Here is a 20,287-nt window from a genome sequence, read left to right as displayed (position 1 = left end):
ATATAGTAGGTAAAAAATAGTATGTGACAAGAATTCACAGTATTCATAAAAGAGTAGGCAACCCAGGTGACCTACTTTTTCCAGCGATATTTTGAAGTGTGTATATGGACCCTTTAGGCCACGGGAGAGGATTTGTGAATGGCAGGGATGCAAAATTACGCTGATGGTGAATGTAGTACGTCCAGATTCTATTCATACTACACTCACGCATTCATACTATATAGAACATACTTTTTAACGGTTGAGAAGTATTTACCCAAAACCAATGTTGCCACAACCCAAATTCTGTTGGAAAGAGCTGGAAAGAGACTGGTGGAAAGTTTGAGTTAAAATAGTAGAGTATAAACAGAGAGGCTGTAAAAGCAGACTATTCAGTTGATGAGATTTCCTGCTTAACGTTTAATTTCCCTGAAGTTTAATGTTCCCAACAGCCTCTGTAGTCCCATTAAGCAACTTGTTAGCAACCATCTTTTTCAAGACACAAACACAAGTGGGGTATAATGGATTTAACTCGTCAGATCATTAGTAGAGACTGCAAGACTTGAATCATGCATGGTACTCTGCGTTTACTCGCAGGGACCAAGGTCTAAATTAAGTTCCGGGTAAAAATTCCCCCTCAGAAAGTCCCTGCCTGTGAGGTAGTACTTTTTCAAAGCTCAGGAACTTTCGGGGGTGGGGCACTGAACATGTTGATTGGTCGACTCAGTGCGTGCAGTAAGTTGTTTTCTATTCGAATCAGAAATGGAGTTAAAAAAATATTACAGATGGACCGACAATGAATGAGTGAATGAATGAAATACACTTTATTGTCCCCAAAGGGGAAATTTGTGTTGGACTCAAGGTGTTTACATTGACATTGAAACATTGAAATGCATACATTAAAATCACTAGGATTATAATAAATAACAATTCCTATACACACACATACATACATACACACATATACACATCATTCATCATTTAACAATTTAATTGAAAAAGGGATAAAAGACTTCTTAAAACGGTTGTATATACACATCGGAAATCTGTATCGTCTTCCAGAAGGTAACAATTCATACTCAGTGTACAGAACATGCAATGGATCAACCACGCTTTTATGTGCTTCTCTCAGAACCGATTGTTCATATAATGACTCAAGAGACAAAAATTATTTTCTCCCAATGGTCTTCATCGCTATTCTAACCAAACGTGCAAGCTTCGACTTTACCTGGATTGTAAGGTTTCCAAACCAAACCGTAATGCCATATTTAACTATGCTCTCTATAACTGGCGAATAAAACAACCACATAATTTTCTGGTCAACTCCATAAAGTCTGAGTCTACGTAAAAAATACAGTCTTTGCTGCACACGAGAACAAATTGAATCAACGTGAATCCCCCAACTAAGTGTGTTATCCACGTAGATACCAAGGTACTTATAGGAACATACTTGCTTAATTGATTTTCCATGTAAAAGCACTGGTGTGTGATCACCTATAGATCTAAGATCAAAAATCATCTCCTCAGTCTTTTCTATATTAAAAATAAGATGATTTAGATCACACCACTCTGCAAACCTTGATATCACTGAGAAATAAACTGACAAATCATTCTTCTCATACAAAAGACTAAGTATCGCTGTATCAACTGAGAACTTCCCTATAAAATTGTTATGATCACAACTTGAACATTCGTTAGTATACAATGTAAATAAAATCGGAGAACTAACACATCCCTGTGGAACGCCTATACTGATATGTTTCAACTCCGATAAAGTATGATTGACTCTAACCTGTTGGGTCCGATTAGTCAGAAAAGAAAGATACCACTTAATTAAAAAGGAATTAACATTAAACATCTTCAGTTTCTGAATTAAACGGTGGGGCTGAACTGTATTAAAAGCAGAACTAAAATCAACAAATAATAAACGTGCATAAGCTTTTGGATTTTCCAGATGTTTAGTAGTAAAATACGTCACAGTGTTAACAGCATCTTCTGTACTACGGCCCGGCCTGTATGCGAATTGTAATGGGTCAAGTACAGAGTTAACTTCAGTCTTTAAAATAGACACCATATACTTCTCAAAACTTTTCATCACACATGATGTCAAGGCCACTGGCCTGAAGTCCTTATTTTGACTTGAACCTTTTTTTTGGTAATGGAACAATAATATATTTTTTCCATAAATCAGGTATGATATGAGAATCCACCGATTGCTGAAAAATTGGGCACCATGCCACAGTTAGTTCTTCAGCACAAGATTTTAACAATAATGCCGAGATACCATCAGGACCTGTGGACTTCTTGGTACACAGTCGACTGAATATTGAACAAACTTTCTGCTGGTCCACAATGATCCTATCAGATGTGTTCTCGATTACAAGTGAATCCAAAGCTTCTCTACATTCCAATACACAGTTCTGTGTGTCAAACCTGAGGTAAAAGTCATTTAATTAATTTGCCTTCCTCAGGTCAAGTCAAGTCATCTTTATTTATATAGCGCTTTTTACAATACAGATTGTATCAAAGCAGCTTCACAGTTATAACATGAAAATACAAAAAAATAAAAAATAATTGAAAATAATTGAATATTAAATGTCCCCAACTAAGCAAGCCAGAAGGTAAGGCAACAGCGGCAAGGAACCAAAACTCCATCAGGTGACAGAATGGAGAAAAAAACCTTGGGAGAACCCAGGCTCAGTCGGGGGCCAGTTCTCCTCTGGCCAATGAGTGAACAGTGTATAAAGTTCAGAATGGATCAGAGTATTTGTCCAGTTCCGGTTGGTTGAAGTCGGAGTGGAGAGGAGGAGAGACTGGTTGACACTTCAGGTCAGCGGCGTCGTCGTGTCCTGGCGCTGGTCCTTCATCAGATCTGGATACGGCCTGGTTCCGGTGGACAGCAGTAAACCCCGGGATAGACAGAGAGACTAATATTAGCGTAGACGCCATCCTTCTTATGATGTACCAAGTACATCAGGATTACGGGAAGTGTTCCCGGTCCCGGCTGTTCTAAACTATGCAGCCTAATTATAAGTCTATAATGTGTTATGTGTATGCTAGGCCGAAGAGATGTGTTTTTAGTCTAGATTTGAACTGACAGAGTGTGTCTGCTTCCCGGACAATGTTAGGAAGACTGTTCCAAAGTTTTGGTGCTAAATAGGAAAATGATCTACCGCCAGCAGTCGATTTTGATTTTCTAGGTATTATTAACTGGCCGGAATTTTGAGATCGCAGTAGACGTGAAGGACTATAATGCGTTAAGAGCTCGCTCAAGTACTGCGGAGCTAAACCATTTAGTGCTTTGTAAGTGATCAGCAATATTTTAAAATGTATACGATGTTTAATAGGCAGCCAATGCAGTGTTGACAGAACAGGGCTAATATGGTCATACTTCCTGGTTCTGGTAAGAACTCGAGCTGCTGCGTTTTGAACTAGCTGTAGTTTGTTTGTTAAGCGTGCAGGGCAACCACCCAGTAGAGCATTACAATAATCTAGCCTAGGTCATAAACGCATGAACTAATTGTTTTGCATTATTCATTGAGAGCATATGACGTAATTTAGATATATTTTTAAGATGGAAGAAAGCGGTTTTACAGATACTAGACATGACTTTCAAATGAAAGATTGGTATCAAAGAGCAATAAGGTCATCATTAGTAATAAGACGGTTAACCTTTGTATTCATATTAGTCATAATTTTAATAGTATCCCATAATTTGTGGACATAAAACTCTGTTCTAAAATATCTTTGTTTTTTCCTAGCATTTCTTAGCAGATAATTAAATTCCTTCTGGATCAATCTTATACCCACTCGATCATGTTCTCGAAAGGCTTGTTTTTTCCGATTGATACAGTCTTTTATCTCCTTTGTGATATGCGGCTTATTGTTTGGATAAACAGTCACATTTTTTTTCCAGCACATTGTCAACACAAAAGTTGATATAATCAGTGATAGTATCTGTAGCCTCATTAATGTCCAAGCTGTGAAACATATCCCAATCAGTGCACAAAAAGCATCCTTTAAGATTTTCTATGCTGTCCTCGGACCAGACAGAAACAGTCTTTACCTCTGGTTTCCTAGATTTAAAAACGGTCTTATATATCGGGGATAAATTAATAATATTATGATCGGAATTTGCCAATGGAGGCTTTGGTCCAGCAATGTATGCTTTTTTAATATTACCGTAACATTTATCTAGAATATTTTGATCACGTGTTGCGCACTGAACATACTGTTCAAAACCAGTGAGCACTTGCTCCAGTTTGCAATGGTTAAAATCTCCCAAAATAAGAACTGCTGCTCCTGGCGTCTTGTGCAGTTGCTGCTGGACACAGTCAATCATTCGAGCTGCAGCCCTCGCAGCATTGCCATCCGGGGGAACATATACCGCGCACATAACAATATTCCCAAACTCCCTTTGCAAATAAACAGGTCTTAAAGATAAACAGAGTAGCTCCAAATCGGGGTTACATACCGCCTCCCGCACAGTATACTGCTTACACCAGTCGTCTCTGATGTAAATGCCAATTCCTCCCCCTCTGCTCTTTCCAGCTGCCTCTGTTCTGTCCAAGCGAACCAGGGAGCGTCCTTCCAACTCCACTAGTGAATCAGGAATGTTCTGATGTAACCATGTAAACACCATGAGGCTTGATTCACGGTATTCAAAACACACTCTGTTGTTAATACGAAGCTCCTCCATCTTTCCTCTCAATGACCGTACGTTTCCAAAAACAACCGAAGGAAGCGGTGGTCTATTTCCTCTCCTCCGTATGCGTTGTCGTACACCACCTCTCTTCCCTCTCTTCCGTAAGCGCTTCGACTGAAGTAGATGAGAATTCCGTGCCTCAGAGAAATCCACAGTTGTTAAAATGTCTCTTGTTCGAAGCGACAACAGTGTGTCTCTGGTGTAGGTAATCGGTGACAAACACCCATCTCCCCCACTTCTTTGCACTGCAAGGCCTCGATACACAAGTTCCCAAACAAACAGCGTCAGCAGAATAGTTCTCATACAGATCCCCATGGTACAATACGACCGTCTTCCGAATCAAATAATACAATACGTAATAAAAAAAATAAAATTAAATGAAAATATTCCAACACGTAATCAATGTAACCAACACCTGAGTCCGGGTCGCCAGCAGAGCAGCGCCACCGGAAGTCCATACGGAGTTTGCATTTGCAGACAACGTGGTTTAGGCTTTATTAAGCTTATATGTGGAGGGCGAAATCCAGTGGGAACTGGAAAGTTGCACGCAGTCCCACGTTACCGGAATAATTTGCCTAATCTACACAGTACTTTTAGACCACACTGAAAATGCAGACATCAATGGGTCTGGGGGAAAAAAGTTCCTGGGACAAATTGTTCCAGGTAATTTCGGTGGAGTGAGGGAATTAATGGAATCTTTAACCTCATGTGGTGCCCTTCTCTGCCTCCCTCTCTTCTCAGTGGATGTCCAGACCGATTTGTGGTGATCGATCATGCTCATCGATCTCTGGTTCAGGTGCAGTCTACAGAAAATGTTCTTGGGCCACACTTGGATCATTGTTTCTGTCTGACCCTCCTGGAAAACCATCGGGGTCGCACCTGTGAACACCTGCTCAAGGCTAATACAGAGTGAGATGCATATAACTCAATGTTTCTATTCAAAATAGAATAGATTGTTGTCACATGACATGCATGACTATCCCATTTTGGAAATAACCAGTATTTTACAATTTTTAAACATTCACCCCCTCTCTTCAGGTCAGACATGCATAGGTGGATAGCTGCTTTCCCTTTGATTAAAAAGGCACTTGGAGACGAGAAGATTTATGAGGACTGGGGTAAAATTTAAATTTATTTCATCACAGATACTGTGGGAAGGAATACACAATCCTTTAGCATTTTCTTTAAATGGAAAATAAAAAATTAAGTCAATGGTCATTTACTCCAAATACTGCTATTGTATATGCCCCAATGTTTCAACTTTTTCCATGGAACACAAAATAATGACAAAAGCAGATGTGCTGTTGAGTTCAATATGAAAGTGGATGGTAATCACTAGCTGTCAAGTTAAAAAAAATTGTGATGTAAAGCTGCCAAATAACTCCTTTTGAGTTCCATGGAGTAAAAAATAAATAAAAAAAATACAGGTTTTAAAAACAAAGTGAGAAATAACTCCACTATTATAATAGATTCAAATATAGACATGAAGCTTCACCAATTATACTCTGGACAAGGTGTCTGTGTTACACAGTGCATCTTGCTCTATAAATAACGTGTTCGTGTGTCTCAGATTGTCCTCAAGTGCAGTGCGTCAGTCAGTATGTAGCAAAACAGGCAGACGAGCTTAACATGGAGCCTTCTAATATCATCAATGTGCTGCGCAAAACCAGTGAAGGTACAGTTAAAATACAATTACTTAAATTCTTAATGGACTTTTACTAAAACTAACTTCCATGTTAATTCCACTCCTTAAGGTTGGTATGAAGGCATGCGTCTCTATGATGGAAAGAAGGGCTGGTTTCCAGCAGAGAACGTGGTAGAAGTAACTACTGATCACCAGAGACGACGGAATGTGAGAGAGCAGTACCAAATCTCACAAACAACCAGTGAAAACACTCCTACAAGATGACTCCTACGGACTTATCGTAAAAGTACCAGTGGCAATTGCTACCCATCCCAATCACTCCCTAATAGTTTCCGGTCACTCTTTTATGCCCCATTTTTAAATGCAAAAAACAACTTCTCCTGGTGTGTGACCTTTCCTATTGAAATGGGAAGTTGGGGTTAATAAGTTACTCCTTTACTAATGTCATGAAAATGGAAAGAAAAATCAAGAAAATCAAGATAAGTTTTACAAATGTCAGAACGGAAACCTGGATTATTCATAAAGAAACTTTTATTGGACAGAACTGTTGTTGTCATGAGGTGACGGGATGAGCCTCTTTCATTAAGCGGTCAGGGTCCACTTTCAGCTCCAGAGAAACAGTGCAGGCAAGTTTTTATTGCTACATTTGTAATACAACACACAACAATTAGACATTTTCAGTTAGCTCCTTTATCATGCTTACCCCAATGTTATCAAATAAAACACTTGGGATAAAATAATTGTCTTTGACCATTCTGAGATGTATTGGCTTGGATGCAGCTTAATGCAAAGGTTTTTAATTATAAATGCCAATATACACTTACCGGCCACTTTATTAGGTACACCTTACTAGTACAGAGTTGGACATATTTTGACTTCAGAACTGCTTTAATTCATCATAAAATAAGATCAATAAGGTGGTGGAAACATTCCTCAGAGATTCTGGTCATCACGCAGTTGCTGCAGATTTGTCAGCTTCACACCCATGATCAAATCACATGTTCCACCACAACCCAAATTTGCTCTATTGGATTGAGATCTGTGAAGGCCATTTGAGAGAAATGAACTCATTAGCCGCGTTTTTACGCTCGCATGAGGTGGTTTTTCAGGCAATTCGAAAAAGAAGTATTTCGCAAAACTGCAATGGAAACAGTTTTTGCGCATTTACAGGTCACCTGACGTAGATGACGCAGTGTGTTTGGACAGAATTCGAAACGGAGTTCCAGAAGACCCAGAAATACTTCATATGTGGCATTTAAACGATGCTCATTTGGTTTGGTTTGATGTGTTGAGCATTCAGAGATGCTCTTCTGCAGAACTCGGTTGTAATGAGTGGTTATTTGAGTTACTGTTGCCTTTCTATCAGCTCGAACCAGTCTAGCCATTCTCCTTTGACCTCTGGCATCAACAAGACATTTTCACCCACAGAACTGCCACTCACTGGATATTTTCTATTTTTTGGATAATTTTCCGTCAACCCTAGAGATAATTGGGTGTGATCCCAGTAGATCAGCCGTTTCTAAAAAACCAACCACCATGTCATGTTCAAAAGTCACTTAATCAACATTTCTTACTCATTCTGATGCTCGGTTTAAACTTTAAACTATCTTGACCATGTCTACATGCCTAAATGTATTGAGTTGCTACCATATGATTGACGGATTAGATATTTGCGTTAACAAGCAGTTGAACAGGTATACCTAATAAAGTGGGCGGTGGGTGTAGAAATGCCCTATTCACAGGTCACCCAATACAATGTTTACTACTCATATGTAATTCTTTAAAAAGGAGCAGATTTACATGATTAAATAATAAACATGATTACCTTTATGGGTGTCATCCTCCAACTGGTACTGGGGGCCTTTTTTTATCTGTAAGAGTATATTGAATAAATAAATTAACGCAAAGCATGTGTATCTTATAAAGTATGTGTATAAAGTAAAGAAAAAAACTGCTAAGACTAGTCTTACAAGTTAGTCATCTATTTTTTTCTTCAAAATGGATCATAATAATTAACAACTCCATCACAGCATATCAGGACTCAATTTCACAGTTTTCACAGTGGTGTCAGAACAATTACCTCCAACTAAACACAGACAAAACAAAAGAGTTGGTCATGTACACATCCAAATCACCACCTGGACTGAACCATACCCACATTCACGGTCAACCAATCGAACAGGTCAGGAGCTTTAAATACCTGGGACTAATTATAGATAATAAAATCAACTTCAAGGAACATGTCACTGCCATCCAGAAATGTGCACAACAAAGACTACATGTAATACGCAAATTAAAAGCCCTCTCTGTTGCCCCTCACCTCCTGCTCCTACTTTACAAAAGTATCATTCAACCCACCCTGCTGTACTGCTCAACCTGTTTCTACACAATGCTAACTGCCACCTGTAAAAACAAACTCACTAAAATCACACATATTGCCTCCAAGATTATCAATCTTCCCACACCAAGCTTATCAGACATGAATGACACAGCCATCACACGCCTAGCACGCGCAATAGCAGCTGACACAGACCACCCCCTGAATAAATTCTTCACACTACTCCCATCCGGTCGCAGATACAGAGCACTAACCTGGACCAAAGCGCACTTCAAAAAAAGTTTTGTCCCCACCGCCATCACAGTGCTGAACAAACTGTAAATACTGCCCCCTCACCTCAGTTGCCTTGTTGTTGTTGTTTTTTTATGTAGGTGTCTTAATGAGTTGTGTGTTTGTATATGCACTTGGATATGTGTTATATGTTCTATATGTTCCTTATATGTTTTATTTCTGTGCTATGGAGAATGGAAAAATGTGTGAAAATGATTATCCCTATGGGACAATAAAGGCTCTATCTATCTATCTATAATTTACATTTTAAAAAAAGAGGTAAATTGGTCTAATTTAAATATGAAAAGTAAGAATGTGTCTTAAGAGCTACTCTGACAAACTACTGTAGCAATTACTGAAGGCTAATCAGTCTTAACCTAGCAGCTACATGTTTATGAAACTGCCCAAGGGTTCACAAACCTTGTTAGTTGAACCTCTACAAATGTAAATGATTTGAACTACCAATTGAAATGTAAACTTTATTTTTGTAACTCTTCAATAAATATAATGTAAATGATTTTATTCTGATCCCGTTTATAAAAATTGCTTAAATATTGCCTTTTGGTTGTTTTTTATTTTACATAAGTGTACAGTAATTTAGCTTCTAACGAATCCCTGCAATTCCATCATAGAAAGTCAAAATGCACTTTATTGTCTCAGTTTTTGTGTGTCTTTAATCCATTGTGAAAGCAGAATGAAAGTCCCACAACACAGAAAAGTTTTCAATTAAAAACGAACCAAATATCGTATAGCAAAATAAAGACTAATCAGCTTTCAGATGGAAGGGGAAAAGGCAATGTGTCCAAATATACACAACTTTGGTGTCAAACCACCTGTCACACAATAGAAGGCGAAGGAGGAGGCTACCAATGTGACATGTCTACCAAGAGAGTCCCAAGTACCTCAGTAGGTCGTTTACCTGCTAAGATTGTAATCTTGTGAGTGACCGATCGGTTCCTCACCTCTGTCCTCAAGATGCCTTGTGTGTGAGAGTGAGGCTGTTTTGAGTGTTTGTTTCAAAGGTAGAGGTGTGGGAGGATGGGATGGCAGGTAGATGGCAAGAGTGCGATTTCCATTCTCCGGATGGACACAGCCAAGTGGAACCCTGAACCCAAGAGAAATACAGAATTTAATAAGGTTTGTCTGAAGTTTTATTTGCTTAAGGAGCCGGGGCTACACAGGCAATATACATCTTTGTTTAAGAAATACACTCATAAGCCCCATTTAGTTTTTCAATGTACATTTGACATTCTCTACAATGCCCCGTCTCTTCTCCCTAACACAAGGCAGAAGACCGTATCCATCTGTGAAATTGTGCACTATGAGCTTGTGATTAATTTATTAGAAAGGGGTTTTATACCTGAAATGTAGTTGAGGTTGGTTGAGAGGTCTCAGTTGTGGAGGAAAAGGGGGCATGTTTCTCACCTCATTCCTGTAAATCACCTGATCACCATCAAGCTGCATTTAAAACATGTTTTAGAATTAAATTATAAAGTTCTGCAAGCCAAACAAAGGAAAACTGCAGTAAATGGGAGATATACATTTTTAAATTAAATATTTATAATTATGCCATTGCAAAAAGGGTAACCCTTTATTTTAGTGTCCTTGTTATGCGTTGCATGTACTTCCTGTATTAATAACAGTAAACTATCCATAATTACAACTAACCAGAAACCAAACCCCATTCCCTCTAACCCTATAGTAAGTACATCTTAATTAATATTACACAGTACTTAAATATATAATTAAACCGCAACAAGGGCACCTTAAAAAAAAGAAAGAAAAAGTGTAACCAAAAAAAAAAAAAGAAAAAGAAGCTGAATCTCAATTTTATGCATTACTGCTGAAATTGCCTAAAAAAAATTAGAGGAACCATCTTTTTGATTAAACGGATATTGTAAACAAGTTTTTCCATGTAGAAAATATCTAAACTTTTTAGAAAAATTTTAAATGTAGGCTACTTTAAGGCTAAATACTGCCGTTATGCATTGCTTAAAGGTGGGATAAGTGACATTTCAAAAACGCTGTTGACCATTGTTAATATCTGAAATCAACCCAAACCAACACATCCCTCTCTTCATTGCTCCCCCTCCAATCCTAACCACCTTTCTCTAGCAATCGTCAACACTACTCTCACCAGCTGGCATCCCTTACACACGCAATCCAAGAGTGGATGTCTGTTTATCATAGCAGAAGCGCAACAAAATAATGCCTCATGAAAAATAAAGCGCAGATGAATGAATGACAAGGAAGCACAAAAAATTTACGTACACAGTACACAATAGTAATTACAAACAGTTAAGAGTTGGTTGTTAGTTGCTTCAGCACAGCAGCTCCAGACAAACAATGAGACCCAAACCCAGTGTTACTCATGTGTGGAGTGGAATCAAAGCAACCTCTGTGTTGGTTTTCAGGCCTTCGCGCTTAGCTCTCTCCAGCGCTGGAAAGCTTTTCCAATATTAACGCAGGACCTAAAGCTCTTGCCCAGTCATTACCTTCATTTTCTAGCGATTTCTTCTGAGCTTTTCACTTTTTTATTGAGTCTAATCTCAATTTCTGCAGTCTTTCTTCAAATCTACCTCTTGCTCGTTCTCTCTCCTCCACTGTCATATGCTGATTGGCTACACTTTTGTTGTTCGTGTGCCGGTCCAACTAACTTCCAAACAGCGTTTTTCAAATATCGCTTACCCCATCTTTAAACTAGGAACTTCTCAATATTTCGCTATAAACTGAGGCTGACAAACTCCTACTGTTGTAACAGTCCCACATGAGTCTATGGAGAAGCTGAATATGGCTCTGGAGTGGTCAGTCTCCAGTGGTCTACAGGCAGGATCCAAGAGGGCCGTGTGATTGGGGTTCACTGGGGGAGAGGCACCAGCTGTGTCAACCATCACCACCATTCTTCCATCAGGCAGACACACTGCACAGAGAAAGAACACACTTTTTGATCTTCTGGATAAAATTTACAGTATGTATAGAACAAGTTTCCATCAAGAGTAGAGTGGTTTATACAAGTTACCCAATAACTCTCTCACAGGGAACACACAGCGCTGCACATGAGTCTGTTCTTCTGCTGTTTCCAGATGAACTAAACTCACCAGCACACTCACTAACAGACCTTGTAGTCCCAAGCCCTAAAAAAACAGAGGAAAGCAGTATATTAATCTTTCAGTGTTTAAATTATTAAAGTTGATACCAATCATCTGACTTCAATGAATAATGGCTGATCTCAGGCCTTTCATGTACCTCATAGGCCATGCCAGGGGCGTAAAGTGGCACCTCCAGGCTAAGGTAGAGCTTGTGCGGATCTAGTGAGAATCCCCCCAGCTCCACCAGCTCCCAGTTAAGCTTCATTCCTCCTACATACAAACTCCACTCAGAGGAGTCTAGATTACCATAGTAAGCCAATGTACGCACACCTCGCACCGTACATTCCCCTTCCAGCTTTGGCAAGACTAGGAGACATGGACAGAGCAATTACTGAATACATTTATTTTTATCTATTCATGAACACATTCAGTGCTGCCTTAGCGGTTCACTTTGGACTTGTTGCTGCATTTATGTACCATTTTAAGGGTCTTTAAGACTGGCAATTTATTTTGAAACGGAGTATGGTCCACATTGATAATGTGAAAACTGCCATACGGACAGTGGTACCAATGCAGCGACTACATGGAGGTGGACTGGGTTCGGATGCACTAGTTCTGTGGCGTAAAATCACATGAATGTAAAATCAACTTGTACTCTGGTACACACTTGTTCATGAAATAAAATATTTGTAAATGCTACCAATGAATTTAGGCATCACAACATTGTAATGTATAGTATCACACATGAAAAAAATATTTTTAGACTAGCTTATGATTACATTTGACTTTTTTTAAGAGAGGCTATAGTGTAAGATGCCATTTATACTTCCTGCAAATAGCGGTTGATGCTATTTGAACATCAGTAGTACATGAAAAAGTATGCAAGAATAAACAGTAAATTAATATTTTTATTATAATCATAAATGGATGCTGCCTTATTGGGACCTTACTTGTCCTTATCCCAAAAATTCGACCCCTACAACCTACCTTGGATTCAAACTCGGCTCAGTAATGACGAAAGCTAACTTCATTCTTATGTCCATTCTTATTCCCCATGCAACTTTTCCAGTTACCAGGTAATTTCTCTTGTAATTTTGTCTGACTCAATACAATGGTTGGAAGAGCAAGCGTAAATAGCCTTGGCCAAAAAGATGAGCTATTTGCACTTAGTGAAAATTAGTGTTAAATACACTTTTTGTAGGTGGACATTATTACATACCTACATCCTGCAGGTCTGCCTCAGCAGTAGCAGGATAGTTGTAGATCTCTCCATCAGGAGACAGAATGAAAGAGAAGACCCCAGAGAAAGTGTATCTTCTTAAACGGTCTCCCAAATACTAAACCAGCAGAGAGGAAAGGAAGCATGCTTTATAAAAACATCAATAAAAAGACTTTGAAAAATAAATGTATGTGGTGCATCACCTTCTGTGAGACAAGTGGATGATAGAAGGGCATCTGAAACAGATACGTGTAAGTGTTGTTCGGGAATGGGTTTTGAGAGAGACGAACACCATTTCTTTCCATTTCCTCCAAGAGTACCAGCTGACCAGCTACGGTCACATTCCCCAGAGAAACATCATGAGGAAAACAGCACAATGCGATGGAAAACTCTCTCCGTGAGGGTACAGTCTCTACATAGAGAGAGATAGATAGAGACACAAACACACACATGAGTCAAATGGCCTTGTCCTCTGCAAGTAGATGGTACCTTGCCAGAACGCAAAATGGACTAGAAAAGTAACGTAGCAGCTAGAGAAGAATGTGTAGGTGGTTTGGCTTGGGTTTCTTACTGTTAATAAGCATGACTGGTCGGGGCTGGTGATAAATATAAAGTTTTCTGAATGTACGTTGCCGAGTCAGACTCCATGCTGTATCCTCCCATTCACGCAACAGGAAGACGTCAACAAAATATGACTGAGAGTAATGTCCATCAATCACATGACTCTGGCCGAGGGGAGTAGATAGACAGTCGATAATAGAAACATTACATAAAAAAAAAAATATATATATATATATATATATATATATATATATATTGGTAAAGGAAAAGGTGAGGCATTTCAACCATACACTGAGGACATATGATCTCTGGGATACCTTGATGAATCCTCCTTCAGCACCAAAAGGAATACGGATCTCCAAAGTTCCATTGTTGTCATGAATAATGTAACCACGCTGTTGGGCAACACACTCAGACAGGTAACGTCCCCCAACACCCAGCTTAAGGCTCTTTTCTATAAAGGGAGGATGAACCAGAGGGGGGAGGTTGCGTGGGAGAGACCACAACACATCTGAACCATCCATTTGGGCCTGACCTACAAGAGGATTTGAAGAGGTGGGTGAATGTTTGCATAAAAGATAATCAAGTTCAGAAGCATAGTACATCCTAAAGCAACAATTTATGAGCTATAAATATCAACAAGGACTAAAATGGGAGATGGGGAAACAGCAAGAACATACTCATAGTGCAGGCCACTGACATGTCCATAGTCAACAGGGTCCATTTAAGCTTGTACAAGATGGTGGCACTGACCACTTCCATGGCAGTCTCACCCAACTGAAACCATTCAGACAAACAACGTGATTTTTATAACAGCTCACAGTGAAATTTTAACTTAGGCTTTTATACCAAGAAACATCAGCATTGACTTTGACAGAATTTAAATTTTTGGGTGGACTACTTTTATCACCCTTGTGTCGTTGTGTTAATAACAGGTCCATAACCTTACTTCTGCGGAAAACAAAATATAATTTTAAAACAACATTGGAACATACTGAATCCCAAAATATAAATAAGTCAAGTCAAGTCATCTTCATTTATATAGCGCTTTTAACAATGTAGATTGTTTCAAAGCTGCTTTACATAGATAAACGTATAATTTAAGGTAACAGATTGTTTTGGCTTTATAGCAGTTCTTGAATAATGTTACTTTCCAGCTAAAGTTAGTTTTGATTTATTCACTTCCGTCGAAAGGATAATTTGTTATTAAATTAGGGGCCACTAAGACGACACTGTTCTCTCTACACATACTTTAAACGCGAACCTATGAAAAATACTGATGGCGGTCACGTGCGCATCAAAAATTAATTCTATAGTTATGTGCGTTTGAATATGTGCGCATGTTTGTAATTCTCCACAAACCAAGCCTATACAAACTACTTGTCCTGCCTATAAATTTGATACATAATTTTATTTTATCACTACGAGGTAGATACGCAAATTTTCAACAATGCAACAATTGCACACTGATCAAGTGAAGATCATTCACTGATCATTACATGATTTCTGCACAGATATTTTTCGCCTGGAGGAGTTGAGGCTTGTTGCTGGTTTTTAGCAGTTGGACATTGACAGAATTCACAGAAAATTATGTAGTGTATGATGGACACAGACTTTTACATCTAGTTAGAGGATGTCAAACATGTTTGATTTTGAGCTGATTTTAGAAGACCTCTTGTTGTGTAGTATATTCCAGCCTTAAGCTCTTATTTAAGAAATAAATCATCTTTACTTGGATTTACTTAATATTTTACTTTATGTTACACAGAATAAAGTAAGTAATAAAGTTTAGAAACTATGATGGCAAGTTAATTATAACAATTGTCGTTTTTGGGTGGAGTATTCAATTTCATTTACAAATGGAATTAAAACAATTGAAGAATACTCCACCCAAAAACGACAATTGTTATAATTAACTTGCCCTCATACAGTTTCTAAACTTTATTACTTAATATTTTACTTTGTTACACAGAATAAAGTAAGTAATAAAGTTTAGAAACTGTATGAGGGCAAGTTAATTATAACAATTGTCGTTTTTGGGTGGAGTATTCTTCAATTGTTTTAATTCCATTTGTAAATGAAATTGAATACTCCACCCAAAAACGACAATTGTTATAATTAACTTGCCATCATAGTTTCTAAACTTTATTACTTACTTTATTCTGTGTAACATAAAGTAAAATATTAAGTAAATCAAAGTAAAGATGATTTATTTCTTAAATAAGAGCTTAAGGCTGGAATATACTACACAACAAGAGGTCTTCTAAAATCAGCTCAAAATCAAACATGTTTGACATCCTCTAACTAGATGTAAAAGTCTGTGTCCATCATACACTACATCATTTTCTGTGAATTCTGTCAATGTCCAACTGCTAAAAACCAGCAACAAGCCTAAACTCCTCCAGGCAAAAAAAATATCTGTGCAGAAATCATGTAATGATCAGTGAACGATCTTCACTTGATCAGTTTCAAAGGTTTTTTTTTTTTTTTTTTCACGTTTTGCAACTCAGTCCTCTGTAGATTTATCCTTTACCTGTAGCATGTATGCCAGCTTGGATCTGTAGGCACAACGCAGGATGATGCGACTGTTGGTGGTGTTAATGTGGTAGCCCAGCAGGTGTGCCAGTCTCACTGGCACAGTCTCCTCCCTCATGCTACCCTCCTGATGAAGCGCAGGTATGCGAAACACCACCCTCCATTCCCTCAGACCCTCATCCAGCTCCTAAGACGAACAAAAAAACATATGTATTGATAGCTGGGGAGGGCTTGAGGCTCACACAACACTGTTAAAAGGTGAATTGTGTAATTTCTGTACCAATAGCAGCACCAAACAGAATTACAATCTGTTGGAGTTACAATCAGAATTACGATCTGTCAATCAAGTCAAATTTATTTGTATAGTGCTTTTCACAATACGCATTGGTTCAATGCAGGTCTACAGAAAGTCAAACTGTTTTGTTTGTAATGCATTTCAGTGCTTTATCATAGAGCAAGTTGTAGGGCTGGGCGATATGATGATATACAATGATTATTGTGTGAAGACCAAGCGATACTCCAAATTTTAATGAAATGAAAAAATGATCGGATGTCACAGCTCTACGGTGTTGAAAAGTCCGATGCTCGGGCAGATAATGGTCCGTTTTGCTGCAAGTAAACAATTATCGAAAATAATCAAGAAAGATAGGTTGTTTAAAAAAGCTAACGGTCAAAGAGTTTAGCATTATCCAAATTTAATTAGCAATCATTTAAGCTACGATGTTAAGGGAATATAGCTTATGGCTTTAAGAAGCATCTCTGAATTCAGTCAGCAATCAATGGCGTGGCTTAGGTTTTCTACAAATTTTCTGATCAAACAATGGAAGTGAACTCAGTTCAAAGGTGCTGCTAGTCATGACAGACACAGGTTAATTCAGATACATTAAATCCAAATGCACACAGTCTCTTACCACAGGGGCTGGGGTTACCCACGCTGTACCCATGTGATTATTAGGAGGCAGCTGTTTCAGCACCGACACCTAGGGAATAGAAAAGCATAATGGGACTGGTTTGTGTTTCCAAACAACAGTTTTATATTTGGAAATTTGCAATTTATAAATATAAAATATAAGATATTTGTTTCACCTCCATGTAGTTCTGCTCACAGACAAGCTCCCGAGGCCCCCATGGGACCTGAAGAGGGCAGGTGAGCTGTAAAGGGTAGGATTTATCCTCCCCATTTGAATCCTGATTTATGAACCACACTAGCAACCGAAATTCTGTCTCCCTCTGAAACCACAAACAACCAACATCGCTAACTGTTGTGCTCTCAAGCGTATTACGAAGAAAATTACTATATAATACTGTAATGTTAAAATACCAATATCTGATTTTTACCCTAAAAATGTACTTATAACCACCATATTATTACAGGTGGGTTAACAGATGGCCAAATGATGAATAAAAGTTCAGTGCAAGTCAAGTCATCTTCATTTATATAGTGCTCTTAACAATGTAGATGGTTTCAAAGCAGCTTTACAGAGATAAACATAGCAGCTTTATAGCATTTTTGAAAAATGTTATTTTCCAGCTAAAGTTAGTTTTGATTGATTCACTTCCGTCAAAATGATCATTAGTTATTAAATTAGGGGCCGCTAAGACGACACCATTCTCTCTAAACAGACTTTAAACGTGAAGCTGTGATAAACGCTGATGGCGCTCACGTGCGCATCAAGAATTAATTCTATAGGTATGTGCATTTGAATATATGTGCGCAAGTTTGTAATTCCCTACAAACCAAGCCTAAACAAAATACTTGTCTTGCCTATAATGTCTTGCTAAAATACTTGTCTTCCAAGTGGACAAAGTTTATTGCAAGCAGAACCTTCTGGGAATATCCATATAAATTATGACAATTCAGTGTGTGAGTGTGCTCTTCTAGCATAAATCATATTTAAATTAACTTAATGCAATGTTAAACAATTTGCAGTTTTTTCAGTATGTTTTAAGGTAACAGTGTAATCCTGTAATTAACAGGTTTTGCTGTAGCACTTCTAAAGTTTATTTTATTTTTATTTAATTAGAAAAAAAATGTATGTGAGGAATAGTTTCACAAAAAATAATGACAACTTAGTGACAAGGGGTTGAGCTTGAAAAAAAAAAGACAATAGTAGACAATAGATGGCTTTGAGTGAGGAACAGACTGAAATTTAGATCATATATTCACAAAAAATTCCCTCTGCAACAGATTACTTATTTTGGTCAGCTGCCCACATAAATATATGGCATAATGGTTTTAGATTATATAGTAGGCTACAGTTTACAAGTTATATATGAAATTACTTTTGTCCTTTTTATAAGGCACTTTTTGTTGTTTTCGAATTTGACCGATGTAGTGACTTTGAACTTGTTGTATGGAAAAGCCTAATTTTGAACAACATTTAAGTAAGATATATCTTACCTGGTTCTCCACCAGACAGGCCAGGTAGGAAACACGCAGCAGTAAATCACCCCAGGAGTCAAGAGCCATAGTATAGCCACACTCTGCCGCCCAATGACCAGAAACCTCATGGACCTCAGAGTCTTCTGTGAGAGTGAAGACAATTACATAATTTCAATGACCAGATACAGGGTGAATTAAGGTAATCTGGGAAATCGAGCAATTTGGATATTTAAACTCTGAGGTGTACAAATTTGCTCCAGTATTAAGCAAATCTACTCTACCTTAAGAACAAGTAAGCCATTATGATATAGTACTTGTTTTGTCCTGTGATTGAGGTATCATTTGTTGGTCAACAGGTTTTGTGTTGACTTTACAATAAATTGCAGAAGTCTAAAATGACAAAACTGCCACAATATGCTTGAAACCAGGAACAATTTATTGAGAAATTCAAGCATGTTCAATTTTGACAAGAAACAAAAACATCCAGTTAATTGAAGGAGATGCTTTAAAAAAGATTAAATTTAATACCTTGAACATCAACCCTAAATTTGCGGCCAAGGAAATTTGAGTTGACAGACAACCAGAAATGACGATCATGGCACTCTGTCCTGAACATACCTGAGAAATAAACACATAATAACACATTGTAGTACTTTGTTGTCCATAGTCCAATTGTCTACAGAAAAGCATTAATTAAAGACTTGAACTAAACCATATTTTGCTTACCAATAGGTATGGAATCAGGAACAGAGATAGGACATAAACCCAACAAAAGAAACCTGAAAAACAATGTTTTCTTATCTGAAAGATAAATCACGAAAATTGTCCTAATTGGGGAAAAAATCACTCACCATAGCAAAGAAACGTAACACATGACCATAAAGATAATTTCTGCCAACTGTATACAGATTTTGAATAATGAAAAACGGATTCTTCAAAAACAATGTTGTACCGATTAACTAGAGTTCTTTTTTCTTCTTCTTTTTTTTTCAATAGATCAGACGTCGCGTGGCGCTTCATTTTGACTGTTAAGCGCACCTGTCAGATTGACCTAGTTAATTAATTTGCATATCACGTGGTCCCATTTATTTTCCTTTTTGCGAACAAGTTTCGCTCATGGTTTCGCTCTATACACGGGTTTCCTGTTTACAAACATTACAGGGTGCGTGCGCATACGAGAGGCAGAAAGCCAGATTCGTATATAGCACGTCAAAACTCGCATTTGCTTTATTTTATGTGTGCGAGTCGAGTCTTTTTTTGGGTGTTCTTTTGAGTCAGATCTTTTCAATCTTTTCAATCAAAGATTGAAAGCAGAAATGTTACAAATAAAACTTACTGTAATATGACTTGCTTCTATGACATTTTATTAAGACGTAGCCTAAGTAACGAATTGAAGTAGGCCTATTTTTTTATTGTAAATGCAAAATCTTATATAAATAATGTAGTTCAACTGAATAATGGCTGCCCGGCGAAACGGAAATGACGGAGAAAAAGGAAATGACGTAGGCTGTCTATCCACTGGTGTCCAGCCACTGGTGTCTAGCCGGAGGTGAGTCTGCGGGG

At 38.0% G+C, this 20,287-nt stretch overlaps 2 protein-coding genes across 7 annotated transcripts in view; one reads left to right on the top strand and one right to left on the bottom strand.

Annotated features, from left to right (window-relative positions):
- Positions 1 to 6,778, top strand: part of arhgef15a (Rho guanine nucleotide exchange factor (GEF) 15) — a 61,634-nt gene extending 54,856 nt beyond the window's left edge. Inside the window, exons 13-16 of one of the 2 annotated variants that reach the window (XM_079606259.1) lie at positions 5,426 to 5,593; positions 5,723 to 5,802; positions 6,255 to 6,359; positions 6,439 to 6,778. In XM_079606259.1, the coding sequence (XP_079462385.1) occupies positions 5,426 to 5,593; positions 5,723 to 5,802; positions 6,255 to 6,359; positions 6,439 to 6,593 (508 nt within the window). In that variant the 3' untranslated portion in view covers positions 6,594 to 6,778. The remainder of the gene's footprint in view (positions 1 to 5,425; positions 5,594 to 5,722; positions 5,803 to 6,254; positions 6,360 to 6,438) is intronic. The other variant, XM_079606260.1, reaches the window with a different exon arrangement.
- A 65-nt stretch (positions 6,779 to 6,843) lies between these two features.
- Positions 6,844 to 19,753, bottom strand: LOC306995051 (uncharacterized protein). 5 transcript variants are annotated; one of them, XM_079606265.1, is made up of 19 exons: positions 19,677 to 19,753; positions 19,451 to 19,525; positions 19,253 to 19,342; positions 18,743 to 18,867; positions 17,428 to 17,571; positions 17,253 to 17,321; positions 16,340 to 16,528; positions 14,487 to 14,583; positions 14,124 to 14,341; positions 13,817 to 13,970; positions 13,449 to 13,657; positions 13,246 to 13,363; positions 12,184 to 12,392; positions 11,957 to 12,071; positions 11,688 to 11,857; positions 10,298 to 10,395; positions 9,900 to 10,042; positions 8,155 to 8,200; positions 6,844 to 6,969 (listed from the first exon to the last, which is right to left on the bottom strand). In XM_079606265.1, the coding sequence occupies exons 3-18, from the start codon at positions 19,338 to 19,340 to the stop codon at positions 8,166 to 8,168; spliced, it is 2,181 nt and encodes a 726-aa protein (XP_079462391.1). In that variant the 5' UTR covers positions 19,341 to 19,342; positions 19,451 to 19,525; positions 19,677 to 19,753; the 3' UTR covers positions 6,844 to 6,969; positions 8,155 to 8,165. The 5 variants fall into 5 exon arrangements, 4 of the variants coding, with proteins under 4 accessions (XP_079462391.1, XP_079462389.1, XP_079462390.1 ...); XM_079606263.1 differs by having other exon boundaries at positions 6,845 to 6,969; positions 19,451 to 19,503; positions 19,576 to 19,753; XR_013796792.1 differs by having other exon boundaries at positions 6,848 to 6,969; positions 11,705 to 11,857; positions 19,451 to 19,503; positions 19,576 to 19,753.
- Between the last annotated feature and the right edge of the window lie 534 nt (positions 19,754 to 20,287).

Source organism: Phoxinus phoxinus (genome assembly GCF_949152265.1).
Source record: "Phoxinus phoxinus genome assembly, chromosome: 3".
In the NCBI taxonomy this organism is placed as follows: domain Eukaryota; kingdom Metazoa; phylum Chordata; class Actinopteri; order Cypriniformes; family Leuciscidae; genus Phoxinus; species Phoxinus phoxinus.
The sequence above is the reverse complement of the archived record's forward strand: the minus strand, read 5'-3'. Positions and strand labels throughout refer to the sequence as shown.